The sequence below is a fragment of the Crinia signifera genome, chromosome 4 (genome assembly GCF_055691185.1).
Source record: "Crinia signifera chromosome 4, ASM5569118v1, whole genome shotgun sequence".
NCBI classification, from domain to species: domain Eukaryota; kingdom Metazoa; phylum Chordata; class Amphibia; order Anura; family Myobatrachidae; genus Crinia; species Crinia signifera.
The window spans coordinates 44,083,908-44,100,342 of record NC_139220.1 but is presented as its reverse complement, the minus strand read 5'-3'; the positions used below and the strand labels follow the sequence as shown (position 1 = coordinate 44,100,342).

General features: G+C 45.9%; 1 protein-coding gene across 3 annotated transcripts in view; it reads left to right on the top strand.

The window, feature by feature from the left end:
- RFX4 (regulatory factor X4) overlaps positions 1 to 12,555 on the top strand; it is a 106,953-nt gene extending 94,398 nt beyond the window's left edge. Inside the window, exons 16-18 of one of the 3 annotated variants that reach the window (XM_083181666.1) lie at positions 3,534 to 3,645; positions 6,226 to 6,364; positions 11,608 to 12,555. In XM_083181666.1, coding sequence (XP_083037792.1) covers positions 3,534 to 3,645; positions 6,226 to 6,364; positions 11,608 to 11,877 — 521 coding nt within the window. In that variant the 3' untranslated portion in view covers positions 11,878 to 12,555. Of the gene's footprint in view, positions 1 to 3,485; positions 3,646 to 6,225; positions 6,365 to 11,607 lie in introns of all 3 variants that reach the window. The other 2 variants (XM_083181665.1, XM_083181664.1) reach the window with 2 other exon arrangements.
- Positions 12,556 to 16,435: the final 3,880 nt, after the last annotated feature.

Sequence of the window (16,435 nt, the reverse complement as noted above, 5' to 3'; positions counted from 1 at the left end):
TGATAATAATAACAAGGCAGTTAGGAGCTGATTGGTTGATAGGTCCAGTGTTACGAGAGGGAGGGGGGACTGGCATAGGTGCCGATTCTGTGGGTGCTTGAGGGCCCGAGCACCCACGGAAATTGATGAGCACCCACCCGCTCAGCAGCAGCCCACTCGCCTGTGTCCCACTGCACTCCCCCTCCCTCGTCGCTGGCACAGGTACTGTGTGGGCATTTATGTACCTGCACTGTGGGGGCATTTATGTACTTGGCACTGTGGGGGCATTTATGTATTTGGCACTGTGGGGGGATTTTTGTACCTGCACTGTGTGGGCAATTATGTATTTGGCACTGTGGGGGCATTTATGTATTTGGCACTGTGGGGGGATTTTTGTACCTGCACTGTGTGGGCAATTATGTATTTGGCACTGTGGGGGCATTTATGTATTTGGCACTGTGGGGGGATTTTTGTACCTGCACTGTGTGGGCATTTATGTATTTGGCACTGTTGCCATAATTTGAATATTGTAAACAACTGTGCTGCGTAATATAAATCAGTATTATTTTGTGGCCACGCCCCTTTCACATGAAGCCACTCCCCTATATTTTTGGCTTGAGCACCCACCAGTAAAAACATAAATCGGCACCTATGGGGACTGGTACTTTTTACCCGGCCTGATGGAGGGGTCCTGGTCCCTCTCCCCCATTGCAGGGTGCCGCGCTGTGGGGCGAGAGATGACAGGATGCTGCCACAGCACAGCCTCTCTCCCCAGCCCAGCACACGCTGCTCAGTGCCGTATGCTGAGCTGGGGAGAGAGGCAGCTGCAGGGGAAGCCTGTCCTCTCTCTCCCTGTACTGGTGGTGTGCATTCCCACCTGCTCTACTGTTTCCCATCCATTTTCCTTCTCAAATTATCTTCACTCTAAAAAGTTTGTGTGTTCTGTGTTCTGAGATAGAAAGTGTGCTCTGAGGCTAGGGCTGATGTAAAAAATAGACCAAAGTGAGTTTTAAAGGTGTAAAGGTGAGCACCAGTCATCGGTTGGATGATTCCCACCACTGTCCTAATTATGTGGAGTTTGTATATTATCCCCATTTTTGCATGAGTTTCATCAAAGTACTCCGGTTTCCTTACACAATACAAAAATAGGTACTTGTTTCCTAGAACGGCGCCCACGATATTGATCTTAGGCATTGCAAGGAAAAAAATCGCGTCGGTTGCATCGCATGCGGCCCAAAAATCGCATGCGATGCGACCGATGCGATTACCGCGATTTCACATAGGGAACAATGTTAAATGGCCCACAGACCCCAAATAGCCACCCTGAAGTGTGAAATGGCCCCCCCTTGTTAACGCCGCCCCACGATCAACGTCAACCCGAAGCGTGGCGAGCGGCGGCAGTACGCGTGCTCCGACCTTTTCATACCCCCACTATCCACGTCGGCGTGGAGTTGAGATCAGAAAGTATGGCGAGCCCGAAGTGTGGCGAGCGCACGCGGATACCTTCACAGCTATACGCGTTCCCTCGTGGGCTTCACAGGTATCCGCGTCCCCTCGCGGGGCTCGCTGCACTCGCCACGCTTCGGGCTCGGTGGCTCGCTGCGCTCGCCACACTTTCTATTCTCAACTCCACACCGACGTGGATAGCCCATCGAGGGCTCGCTGCACTCGCCACGCTTCGGGTTGACGTTGATCATGGGGTGGCGTTAACAATTGGGGGGGCCATTTCACACTTCAGGGTGGCTATTTGGGGTCTGTGGGCCATTTAACATTGTTCCCTATGTGAAATCGGGTCAATTGGGCCATTTAACATCGTTCCCTATGTAAAATCGGTAATCGCGTCGGTCGCATCGCATGCGATTTTTTGGCCGCATGCGATGCGACCGATGCAATTTACATTTTACCATGCATTTCTATGTAAAGTCGCGGACATCGCAACGGTCGCATCGCATGCCATTATAATGGCATGCGATGTACATGCGATGCCCGCGATGGGCGCCGTTCTAGGAAACAAGTACCCAAAAATAAACCCTAGTTTGTAACTTTGTGCAAGTACATGTGTTTATAGTAGCCTAGATAAGCCAAGTGGTTCTTATCTAATGTCACATGTTATGGTTCTATGTAACCAAGCAGATTCTTGCTATGACTTTCAGGAACATAATAGATATATTAAATCAATATTCTAATTGGTTGCTATGGATGCGTGAAAAGCCGGCGGTCGGGATCCCGGCATTCAAAATCCCGACGCCGGAATCCCGAACGCCGAAATCCCGACAAGAGGGGGACGTGGATCGCCCCCCCTTGCGGGCTCGCTGCGCTCGCCACGCAGCGGGCCCGGTGCCTCGCTACGCTCGGCACACTAATTTATTCTCCCTCCGAGGTTGTCGTGGACACCCACGGGGGGGGAGAAAGTGTCGGGATTTCGGCGTCGGGATTTTGAACGCCGGGATCCCGACCGCCGGGATTTAAATTGCATCCCGATGTGGGTGTACAAGTTTTGTGTAATGACAGATGTGACTATACTATACAATAAGATGGGAGCTTATGTGACTTTTTCAATTTTGCACACTGCACTTTTTTCCTCATCCCACCAAGCCTGGGCTTCTACGTCTAGTCTGGGTAGGCTTTCCCTAAAAATGTGGAGGATAGGTTTGCACCTTGCAGTGCACTGGCCATCTAGTATTCTGGTAGACTAAATAAATCCTACAGGTCATATGGCGCCTGCCCCGTGACTGGTCCCAACATGTTGCAGCATATCCCTAAACAACTTGTATGTAGTAGGGATGGCCATCATTGCCATTGCCATTGATGGCAATTCTGCAACTGGCCATCGATAGTGCTTAACTATGCAAAGGATGACCATCGATATTTGTACATATCGATGGTCATCCATTGTGTTTGATTGATTGGCCTTTGGGCCAATCAAAACACGGGGGGGCTTTGCGGGTGTTGGGGGCGGAGCTATGCTCTGTGTCCCAGCACTTTGAAAAAAAAAAGCAAAACATTGTTTTGCTGTTCCATCAATGGAGGGAAACCATCTGGTTCTCCCCCATCAATGGCAAAAGTATTCAACATCGGCCATGAACCATCGATGATTTTGATGGCCATCCCTAGTATGTAGCACATTAGTAATGTGATGTCAAGAGCTGAGGAACCTCACAGCCTCAGAACTCCTGCGTTGCTCCTTCATTACTGTTTCAGAACTCATTAGTATGTTTGCTGCTCAAATTTAAAGGAGCTTCAAATGAGCTCATAATAAGGAGACATGCAGTGGGAGTGTTCTGAGCCACGCGGCGGCCATCAACCGTTTATTAAACCTTGTTAAACGGTCCCTACCTGAAATAATTGCTAACCACTGGTCTACGTGCACCAGTCCAATCCAAGGCATTTGCAGTGCGGTTTATAGCTGAAGTCTACTGTGTGTAAATGACAGGTCCACTTACACAGTCTGCAGAGGTGTAGTCACAGGCCCAGAGTCATGTTATTTGTTACTTCTCTGTTTGTAGGTGCAATGCAGTCATACACATGGTCTCTAACGTACACTGTCACTACAGCTGCTAATGGATCGGGAGAGAATGCTCAGCCAGTACCTTGTATGAGAAGTGCACACATGTCCCCTTCTGTCACGCATAGAATACCTGTTTATCCACATCGAGAGGAACATGGGTAAGTTGTTTGAGTAGCTTTATCATTTATATGAAGCTATAAGTGGCAGTCAGAAATATTTTTGAATAGTTATTTACAACAAGACATTGATACAGACTGTAGGCAAAAAATGGAAAGACCAATGTAAAGTTACTATAGAGGATACCGAGCCACCAGAAGATGCCAGTCTACTAAATGGCATTGAATCTACCAAGAGAGCCGAGAGGAGGTAGGTGAGATGGGTACATCCGTCCTTGGGAGTATGGTAAAGACACAACCACTTTCCCATGATGCCATGGCTATCCTGTGTGAGCACCATTGAGAAATGCTACCTCACAGGACTTCGCCATGGCCTATACGGTGGCCACTCCCTTCAGTACCAAGCCCCCCCCCCTTCCCCCTCCAATGTCTTGGCTGCCCTGCCAATGTGTGGAATTGTGCTCCATACTTCCACAAGAAAAACACCTCACCGGACATCTGGTTGATGGATGTAGGAAAGTGATGTTTCAGACAGCTTTCCAGAGTATTCCGGAATAGCTTGGTTGGGTTGCTATCTGGTGACTGAGAGGTCCATGGCATATGGATAATATCAGTGTCCCCTTAATAAAACCATTGGGCAATGACAGTCACATATTCTTTGGTAGAATTGCTATCCTGGAAGACACCTCAACCATCAGGAAGCAACTGCTATAGCATGGGGTGTAGATGATCGGCCTTCGAGGTAATGTGCACTTAAACCAATTAAGCCTACAGTATAACATTGTCAAATCCAACAGAACCCTTCACTGTTGGGAATAAATACCAACAGCTGTACAATTCTTTAGGATGGCCGCACATAGACATGTTGTTAGAGCTCATGTTGAAGGCTGATTTATGTGACCACATGACCTTTCCCCGTTTTATGGTCATCCATTTTCTGTACTTTGTTCAGGTGTCATGAATGGTTTATGCCCTGCAAGTTATTACTCTTACCCACTGCCTTTACTGATGATGTTCATTCCTCAGGCTTAAACAGTGACATTGCCATAGACCATCATTGCTCAAGTATTATTATCAAGCGTTCTGGTCACTGAAGCTCCTACTAAGCATTTCACACCAATCAGTTTTCTCTCTAAACGGCAGATATATTAAGCTGTGTAGAGAGATAAACTAGCACATTTGTCTTACCGTTTGCCTCTTGCAAACAAACCCCCTTCTAAACTAGAAACCAGTCAGCTCCGGTCATTTTTCAAACACAGCCTGGAACTGTCAGTTAGGAGAGGATTGGTTTGTACTTTATCTCTCTCTCTACACTTTATTTCTCTGTGAGGCTTAAAACATCTGCCCCTATGCCAGTGCTTCCTTCCTGGTGGTCATGACTGTAGGCAACCAGGGCAGCGCACATGTCCATGATAAGAAGTTATTTAACCAATTGACACGTGAGTTGAAGTTGAGTTGAGTTGCTTTTAATTAGCTTCATTTACCTTGGTCTTTCCATACTTTCTCCACCACCTGTATGTATAAATAAGTACAAAGTTTTCTATAACCAACCACTGTCCATATGAAAGTATTCATCTACAGTAATTGGCTGTGGTCAGGGCAGCAGCCTTCAATAAGTAGTCAAAAAATTATTGTCACATGGAAGGATGTGAACCAAACCTGGGTATAACCACCCCATGTAAGAGAGAACCTAGCACAACATGTAGTTCAGGCATGTCCAAACTATGGCCCTCCGGCTGTTGTGAAACTACAAGTCCCATCATGCCTTGCCACAGTATTGCTATTAGGGAATGCTAAAAACTATGGCAATGCATGCTGGGATGTGTAGTTTCACAACAGCTGGAGGGCCACCGTTTGGACATGCCTAGTGTAGATGCATAAAAACATGTTTGTTGGCTACTTGTGGTCCGCATTGATGAAGGAATGCACTCAATGTACAGCTTAAATGTAGGGTGGTAACCAACACCTTCTGTTTGTATATTACTGTTTGTATATTGCTGTTTGTATATTACTGTTTGTATATTGCTGTTTGTATATTACTGTTTGTATATTAAAAGTAAGACCCTCTGTCTGACGTAGATGTTATTATATGATTTGTAATTTTACCTTTAGAACAGGGGTTCCCAAACTTTTTGAATTACGGCACCCTATGTATTTTACGGTGCCTCTAGGCCAAAAGTTTCCTATTGATAATTTTGGGAAAATTATTCAGTTAAGTTAATTTTGCTTATATGTCATCCTTAGGGCTAATTCTTTGTTGAGGGACATTATCTGCGTCTGTTTGGCCACATATGATTGTTAGTCACTGCATTGATTTTGTCTATTACATTGACCATAAATAATATACTTTGGTCCTAGACCACCATCCAAGGTCACCCTTGCAAGTGTCCCAAGAGACCTCAGGGTGCCACGCTACACAGTTTGGGAACCGCTGTCCTAGAAGAAGAAGAAAATCCATCCTATCCATGGAAATGAGGATTCCTGCTTAGTTGTTTAAATAAAGATTATTTTGTGCCTGAATTCTGCTTAAAACCCCTAAACGTGTTCTCTATCATACATTTGGTGAATGTCTACAACCCTGCGACCATGTCTCAGTTAATAATCAGTATATCTTTGTTTTAGGTTTACAGGGAGCTATAATTATGGAACCTACGGTAACCAGAGTCATCACCCAATAGCATCACAATATACGTCTCTCCCGCATGAATCCGCCATTGCTGGACCACTTCATTATACAGCGTACCACAGAAGCCCCTCCCAGGTTGGTATTCATGAAATCTCTGGTTGCAGAACTAACACTAAGCTATGCCATGAGTGACTGCAGAAAGCACAAGGGTCCTATGAGAATTGCACACAAGACCACTTTGCACGTGGATCTTATGATTTCTGGCACAATGCATGCTCCGGGGCTGTCCATAGACATGTACGGGCAACACTGGGTAGTATTCAGCCGCTTGCCGCGGCCGGCGAGGGGGTTAAACAGTGAAGATCACAGAAAACCAGCGATCCTCGCTGTTTAACCCCCTCGCCGGCCGCTCGCCCTATTAAACGTTCCGGGGGAATTCTTGCCGTCACAGGACGGCGAGGATTCCCCCAAACAGCGAGACCCACGGCTAGTGCAGCAAACCCACTCCACTCTAAAAATGGAGCGAGAGGGAATTGGCGTATGAGGGGGATGAGTTGAATACTGACAGGGCGAGCGATGACAGCAAGCAAGCCCTGCTCGCTGTCACCGTTTGCCCACGGCATTGAATAGACCCCACTGAGTCTTACGCATCTCATTGGTATCTCTCCACTTTTGGCTGCAATGAGCGTAACTGGGCAGCTGAGTTTAGTAATGACGTGTTAAGGGCGTGTAGTCGGAATTGCATGCTAATCTGAGTTGTGTGTATGCAGAGATCCATCTGATTTCAATCGGATATCTTGCACCATACCCAAGTGTTGTTGGATGTATGTTTTAAGTAAAAGTGCTATAACTTATAATCAGTGAATAGGCATCTTCAGTGGCTGATTAACAACAAGCAGCTGGGTTGGTCCCTCACACACAGGGGGTTGTCCACATAGCAACATTAACAGTGTGGCAGAGAACTGGCACAATGGCCCTTATTCTGGTTGGTGCGGTAATATCCGCGTGCATTCGTGCTGCCGATGTTTTGTGTCTGCGCATGTGCAGAGGCGTCTCTGCGAATGTGCGAGCGGGGCGTACGGCCAAATCCCGCATGAAATGTGAACACTCCGAACAGGGGGTGGAGAGGGGCGTGAAGGGCTATTTGGGCTCATTACCATATGCATACGCCCCGCGTTTCATGGGCGTTCCCATGCAAACGCTGGGCGTACGTCTGGTAATGCGGCCGTGATGCACGTGTAGGGGGCGGACATATGACATCGCCGGATGTCAGCTGCCCGCCCAGATCCCTGCTTTTGCACGGAAAAATGTCTGTGTGGTCTGAGGTTGCGGGTGCTGGTGGAGCACACGGTCCTGCATTCGATGGTCTACGACCATCGAATGATGGGGGAGGTTCCCTGAGATGGAGGAGGCGTATTCCATGAAAAATACACATGCGGTCCGTTCGGCCAGCTTCTTAACGCGTACGGATGGAGTTGGCGATCCGTATGGAAGGCGGGGTTTCGCACGCACGGTCCTGGCCGCATATTCGGATCCGGCCGCACCGATCAGAATAAGGGCCAATGTGAACTGGGCTTCCTGTGTGGCATAATGTGAACTGGGGTTTTTTGTTTGTCATATGTGAGCTTGGGGGGCCTGTGTGACATAATTGGAACTGGGGTGTCTGTGTGACAAATGCCACACAGGCACCCCAGTTCACAATATGTCCCACAGGCACCCCAGTTCACAATATGTCACACAGGCACCCCAGTTCACAATATGTCACACAGGCACCCCAGTTCACAATATGTCACACAGGCACCCCAGTTCACAATAACGGGAACCAGGGTGTCAGTGACATAATGTGAACTTTCTGTGTGACTTAGCGTGAACAAGGATTTCTGTGTGACTTAGCGTGAACTCGGGTTTACATAGTTACATAGTAGGTGAGGCTGAATAAAGACTTGCATCCATTTAGTTCAACCTATGTTTATAATAGTTTATCCCTTGTTGTATAGTATGTTCCGATATTTTAAAGACAGATTATGTTACTTATTCGTAGCCATGGATGTTTTTTTTTTTTTTCCCATCAATAAATTTTTATTGGTACAGAAAGTTTATATGGGGTACAAAAAGAAAGAGGGGACATTTAGGGGGGGGGGGGACATGGACTTCAATCGTAACATGTTACAACTTAGCAAACAACACATAACATGTCGCTACGCAGAGCGACCAGTACAGAGAGCATGGCGAAGCACATAGCGAGACATGGCGACCATGATGGTCTTAAGAACCATAAGTAGGCTAACCAGTGGATGAGGAAGGGGCAGGCAAGGGGCTTTGGACCTGGGATGGGGAGGTATCTGAGGGTTCATTCAGGCTGAACTGTGATGGGGGTGGGGAGATTGTGGAGGGGAGAAATCTGGTACCATCGCCTTCTGTGGCATAAACGTACCATGGCAGCCAGCGGGGATGGGAGTGGGGGGGGGGGTCCTGGAGGGGAGGATAGTGAACAGGTTTTCATAAGGAAGTGATGGTTTGTTTTCAAGATAACCTGGGGAGGGATGGGGGGAGGGTTGTTTTCATTGCTGGGCTAAGTTTGCCCGTGCCGCAATGAGTATATGCCCGAGGACATATGCTTTTCCTGTTGGGACCCCCAAGGGGAACACGTGAAATAGAGCAATACTTGGTGATGGGGTCAGCCTCAGCTGGAGGACTGTATTGATTAATTTGAATACCTCGTCCCAGTACGACCGGAGTTTAGGACAAGACCAGAAGACATGGGATATGTTGCCCACACTGCCACACTGTCTCCAACACTGGTTAGAGCAGGATGGCCAGAAGGTATGGAGACGGTCGGGGGTCAGGTAGCCATGGATGTTTTTAACCAATAAATGTTTATCCAACCTTATTTTAAATGTATTTATAGTGTCTGCCGACACCACTTCTCCAGGAAGTGAGTTCCAAAGTTTGACTGTTCTGACTGTAAAGAAATTTTTTCTTCTAGATAATTCCTTTTGAGTCCTTAGTTTCCATGCCCCTTTTAATACATGCTCTAGTTTTGTTGGTCTTTTTTGTTGCTTTGAGCACTACACCCTAGTTTGTTGTCTATTTGGACTCCTAGATCCTTTACGAGTACTGAATTACCCAATTAATCCCCGCTTAGGTTATAACTAGCAGTTATGTCTCCCAAGGTGCATGACCTTGGATTTGTCCACATTGAACCTCATCTTCCACTTTTTTGCCCACTCATCTAGATTGTCAAGATCATTTTGAAGCGTGGCTGCGTGACTTTACGTGAACTGGGGTTTCTGTGTGGCAACGTGAACTAGGGTTTCTGTGTGACAGCGTTAACTGGGGTTTCTGTGCGACTTACTGTGAACTAGGGTTTCTGTGTGGCAACGTGAACTGGGGTTTCTGTGTGACTTTACGTGAACTGGGGTTTCTGTGTGACTTTACGTGAACTGGGGTTTCTGTGTGACTTTACGTGAACTGGGGTTTCTGTGTGACTTACTGTGAACTAGGGTTTCTGTGTGGCAACGTGAACTGGGGTTTCTGTGTGGCAACGTGAACTGGGGTTTCTGTGTGACTTACTGTGAACTAGGGTTTCTGTTTGGCAACGTGAACTGGGGTTTCTGTGTGACTTAATGTGAACTGGGGTTTCTGTGTGGCATAATGCAACCTGGGATGACACAAATTTGACAATGGACATTTTGTCGACAATATGAAGTTGAAAAGAACCACCACTTAGAGAAGTCAGAAGTCATTGAGCCTTATTGATCTGTTAATATTTCCCTTTACACCCTCTTGTAAGAAAGGGTTAACAGTAGCTTCTAGCTAAGAGTTAGTTGACCCAGAAAATGGCAACATCCTGTAGAAAACAATGCAACAAATATCGCCTTCATCATCCACAAAGATCACTGGGAAGACTGGTCCCAGAGCCTATGTACCCTTCATTACACCGGATGCTCAGTGTGAGAGGTGACCGGGGCTGCAGCGTGCCAGCGCACAGATGGCTAAGTTTGTGTGTTCGCAACAAGGACTGAATAGAAAGTTCACTGGAGAGTTGGTCAGGCGCATGCCAGCGACACGGGCTAAAACATTGTCTTTCAATGGCCTCTTCACTGAGCCGAGGGGAAAAGAAAAGGAATGAGTCATTTTCAATTAGTTGACCCATACTGATAAAACTTTCCATCTTCCAGTCATAATAGCATTTATTATGTGACAGAAGTTACTTACAGTCTGTATTATTTTTAGATCTATTTCTTGTCATTTAAACTTATGACATTCACAGCTGCAGCTGATTAACTGAGAGAAATAACTGAGTCAGTTTTGTTCTGTGTTTTTTCACGATCTTCCTGCTTGTAAGTAATACAGATAATTAATCAGATGGCTCTTACGTCCTAGACAAGTTACTCACTTACAGTTAGGGTTAACGGAATGTGTAAGAGGTGCATTGCGTCAACAAGGGCACTAAGAAATAAAGGACATTTGGTCAGATGCACAGAATAAAAGAATAAAATAATAATTGTACTGTCCGGAAAAACGATAAGTACAATCCAATTCTTGGCAATAACTACTCCAAAAATAAAGAACCATCAACTTTGAAGGCATTCCTTTATAACAGGGATGGGGAACCTTCGGCCCCAGCATGCCTTGCCACAGTTTTGGCATGGCCAATGAGGAAATCTGTAGTTCAACAGCTGAAGCCCCGAAGGTTCCCCATCCCTGCTTTATAGGGAAGCTTAATGTAAAATACAAGATATAGCTGAAAATATACTATATAGTTCAGACTCTGGGGAGGTACAATATTCCGGGTATGGGTAAAAACCGGACCCGGACAAGACCCCGGACATCAAACTCTGCACTCCAGAGCTTGTAGTGTCCGGTCCAGGGGGTGTCCTGTCCGGGGGGCTTCACGTGACAGCTGTCACCAGGGAGAGGAGGAGAATAAAGCCTGCCTGTACGGTCCGGGCATGTAGCAAAAAACCGTAACGGTCCGGACCACATGGGGAAGCTGTAATATCCCCTTCCGCATGTCCCTGGTGAAAGCTATTACAGGCATCCCCCCAGACAAGACACCCCCCGGATGGGACACCCCACGGACCGGACACTGCAAGCTCCGGAATGCAGATTTTGATGTCCGGTCCGGCGGTCCGGGGCCTTGTCCAGGTCCGGTTTTTACATAGTCCCCAATATTCCAGCTTCATATGGCTTTGGTTCTATCAATGAAGTTTATACCATAACCCTAATGTGTGAGTGCAGTAAGTTTCCTAGGGTGCCGTGAAACCCTTGCTCCAGCTCTGGGCACGAGAACAATACTACCTTAGATTTGAGATCAAAAGACCTGTTTGATATGCCTACAGCTGCTAACTGTCATTATATGCTTGTTCTTGCAGTACCCATTCAACAGCCAGACACGGATGGAACCTTGCCTCATGAGCAGTACACCAAGACTCCATCCAAGCCAGGTGACACCACGGTGGCCAGAGGTGACATCAAGCAGCCCCTGTTATACAAACCCGGCCATGCACTCTGCCAGATACGGAAGCTCATCTGACATGTACACGTCCCTGACTACACGGCGGAACTCGGACTATGAACACATGCAGCATTTTCCCGGCTTTGCCTACATCAACGGAGAAGCTAGCACGGGGTGGGCCAAGTGAGGCCTGCGGATAAAAACTTTTTTCCCAATGGAAATTCTAAGACTGTATTCCTGAAATTTAAAGTAAGGGTTTGTAAATTGGGCACAGTTAAAAAAAAAAAAAAAAAGGACGTGTACAGTGAAAAAAATGGTCCTTGTAGAGAAAGAGAATTTATTGCTACTGTAGAGCACTATGTGGGGCCGAATGGTGCCTTTTATATGTTAATACTGTAATTTCCCTGTATCGGAACCTGTGTGATGCCAGTCCCAGACAGTAATTGATTATTTCCACTGTGACATTGTTCTATATTGTAGTTTCAGCGTTGGTCTATTGTTTTGTATTTATTTGCAGCACACAGTTTGTAGTTATGCTGAGACAAAAGTCAGACAAGGCAGGTGAGCAGGGATGCTGGGAAGGCAGGGAGCCATCTGCACATAGGACTTGCTGGCCTTTTCCTTAGTTATCTCCACTTTCACACTCCTGCTGTACTTGTCTGTAATTACTGCTCTTTCACTAGTAATAGAACTCACAAAGCGAATGGTCAAGCGGCACTTACGGTAATTTGGCTGGGACACTGGAGTACAAATACACCTTGATTAGCATAGTACCCATTAGCATGGTCTAACACTGAATGTTTTATCCATTTTACACTTCTGTTTATGCATCGTACAGTAAAATGATTCAAATACATGTGTGAGTATTCCCTGCTTATTTTTAGCAAAGGTCCTATGTTTTTCTTTGTTTTCTATGCCAATCACCTGTATGCCAACCTGAGTAAATAAAAGGGAGGGGGGGATCTTGGTATGCACACCCGATTTACATGAGGTGCTATCATGCTGGGACTTGTAGTTCTGCAAAGAAAAACACATGGTGCAGATGCACACTCCATATTATTAATCAAATCAATAAATAATAGAGGTTCTTGGTATATTCATTGCCCAAGAAATATTTGCCCACCAACCAGCTTCACGGTGACCTCATTTCTGGTGGGTCCATAATACTAAGTTTGAATCTGGGGCGCGGAACCCCAAAAAGGCCAGCATAAGCCAGTCACCCCAGGGCAGCACACAAGTGAAAAACTAAGCTATAAAAGTGTGTTAATAAGAAAGAAGCAGGAGCTAAAGGTTAAAAAGTGTAGTGCTAGAGAAAGTATAATATTAGTGAAAATTAATAGTGCTAAATAAATGTTAGGGTGTGCCACCCCGAAAGCAACTCGGTTACACCAACCCAAGGGGAGCCGCGCCCCAAATCCATCTCCAAGACTAGCAATTAGTGTACATTTTTAGGTCTTACCTTCATTGTGCCCTCAGTTTGCAGTCCTTGGCTACCAGGGACCAAACTGGTGAACTAATGTTCCAATCAGCTGGGTGGGGTGCTACTCAGTTGAAGGAGTCTCAACCTTCAGGTGTACAGGTGTACACAATACTAGCTTATGGGGGGGGGGGGGGGGGGGAATCTTAGAATGTACACCCAGTTCTGCAAAGAAACTGTTTTTCTTTGTATATAAAAGGGATGAGTATTTCGCCACCACCATAGTTTGTTGTCTGGTTAGATTTCCATCAATCTCAGCACTGCAAGACGTAGTTTAATCACATAAAGTCAGGTTCAGATTAAAGATGGCCATACACTGCTGTGTCTCGCAGCAATTTATGGCCGTCTGATACCCCATAAAGGTCCCGGGTGGCAGGATCGCATGCATTCCTTTGACATGCAATGTATCGCATTTGACCCAGTTCCCTGCCGCCGGGAGAGGGTCACCAGCAGGTCCAACCTTTGACTCCGGTTCGATGCACACTGGACGCGCATCAGACCCGATGGGATGTCAAACATATTCGATTTAGGATGATTTCACCCGATTTCTAATTGGGTAAAATCTGAACAGTGTATGTGGGGGTTATGCCTCGGGATGACTGGGGCACCGGGTTGAGGGGTGGGGGTGTATAGTAGATTGTTCATACCTCTCAAAACTGACCCACTCCAGGAGGAACAAAATGCTCTTTACCTGGACTTCCCTCTTAGTAAATGTTTGGCATCACCCGTGGAGAAATACTTCATTGATAAGGTGTTTCAGCTCAGGTGATGGTAGTCATAACTTAAGAAGGAAGCTCAGGTATAGAACATTTTGGAATGGGTACGTTGGTAGCTCATGAAACTTGATACTCCTGTCCCTCTGCCTCCACTGCATACTGTCCTGCTTGCACTCTATCTGCCTGGTTCCACTGCTGCATAAAAGGAAAAGCGAGTGATGTCAGCATGCTCTGAAGGAAAGCTAGTGATGTCAGGACCTCCATAACAAAGGAGGTCCTGGGGATCAGTAAGCCATGTGCCCCCCCTTTCCTCTTAATCTCGCTATGCATAAGGGGTATTAGTATGGACATGATGGAACTCAGTGAACAAGGATAGTTGGGACAAAGCTGTGACATGTCAATGTTTGATAAGGACATGGTGTTAGGGTAGGAGATAAATACGAACCGGACTTGCTTCTTATTTTATAGGCTGATGCAATGCAAAAAGGGGCATTATTCATTTAATCGGTTGTTTCTGTATTTGACAAGCAGGTACAACACATGCCACATCACATGATGCATACATACCATACATGCTAAGCAAGCAATAGGCAGCATAAAATGACAATGAATGAATTATACTTTGTGTATTTAACAAGAAGTGCAATATTGTGAACTGCTGAGTGCTGAGCATGCACGCTATGACAAATAAGGATATAGGGCCAGCTGTACTAAGCTTGAGAAGAGATAAAATGGAGATTAATGAACCATCAATCATTCAGCTCCTAACTGCCATGCTACAGGCTGAGTTTGAAAAATGAAAGTTAGAACTGGTAGTTTATCACTCTTCATTTTATAACTTCTCAGGCTTAGTACATCTGGCCCACTGTTTGCTATATATATAATTGGATCCATATACTGTCACTCAGCTTAGATTTTGTCATGTTCAATGAGGCCGACAAACCTCTGTAAATGATACTAGAATCTATGAAATTAATATGGTATTTTCAACAATGATATTTTAATATGTGTTAATATTCTAAGCAGTGGCATAACTATAGTGCCGCAGACCCCGCGATGACGGGGAGGTGCTGACTAAGTGTAAGTGCAGCATTGCATGGGATGTGGTACCCCCGTACTGTATCTGTGCAGTGTGAAGCGCCAGCGCCGCAGTGTCCAGGAACTGAAGCAATGAGAGCGGACACTGTGGACGGACAGCGGCGGCCGAGGCTGAGAGAGAGCGCGGTCTATCTTTTGAATATTCAAATTCTGCCACAGCGGTCCGCTCTCAGTGTCCGCTCTCAGCGCTTCAGTTCCCGGACACTGTGGTGCTGGGGCTTCACACAGCACCCTTCAGTTTCCGCCGCCACTGCACCCACAGCACCAGGTATGGGGTATCACCTCGCCACCCCCTGCCTGTATCTGTCCCAGCGACAGGGGGGGGGGGGGGCGGAATTTTCACGGCGGGAGGCGCATCATTTGTCGTTACGCTACTGATTCTAAGCTGCTTCCAGTGTTTTCCCCGACCACTGTCTACGAAGCATTCTGCTCTCCCATATAGCTAACACTTCCCATTAAACAGTGCTTATTGGATTCAATTCATAAAGACAGCATATGGCATATGGGTCATAGGTCATGGGTCATACATTAGACAGCATATAGTATATGGGTCATAGGGTCAACCCAATTAAAGTCAAAACTAAATAGGTCGAACACTGTTGGTCAACGGGCCACAGGTTGTCAGGGACAAAAGTTTGACCCAAGCAATAGGTTGTCACAGACATGTCACAGAGCATCTGACTAATATCATGGGACTTAGGGGGGTTATTCCGATTCACTCGGAAAGGCACAATCACTCTCTAATGGACAAACCCATATGCACTGCAGGTGGGGCTGATGTAACGTGCAAAAAATTCAAAATGATAATACAACTCAAGCGCTAAACTTTTAACCCGCTGCTGCTAGATCTTCAAAAAATATTTTCAGCTCTTAAAACTACCAACACACAATAATAAATTCAAAGAATATGAAAATACACCACAGTGCTGAGTTCTTGATTAAGAGAATACTACACATATGAATAATTCTTTCCACAAAATTTCAAAGGATCTACGTGTTCTCTAGAGAATAGGAAGAATCCACATAACAAAGTCCTTTTTTCTTTTTAAAAAGTCAATGAACAGTCTTTTATTTAATAAAAAAAAACATATAGTCAATAAAATATCCCAAAATAAAGTAAATGAACAGAAATACTTGTTTTAAGCAAGCCGTGTAAAGGAATATATGGAAACCACCGGACTTTTGGGGCACTCTGTATACACTGTCACACTGTATATTACCAGAGCCCCTGCAGAGGGTAGATGTTATTCCCGGGACTCTTTGCATTGTTCTCTGGCAATTCTATATCGAGAACCATTTAGGGTCCGGATCATAAGTAAGAAGAAAAGGGGATATTCTCACCCATTTTCAGGAGGTCTCTCATCAACAGGACCTATGTTATTTTATGGGGATGTTGGGCCAGATGCACTAAGCTTCAAAAGTGATAAAATGGAGAGTGATAAACAGCCAGCCAA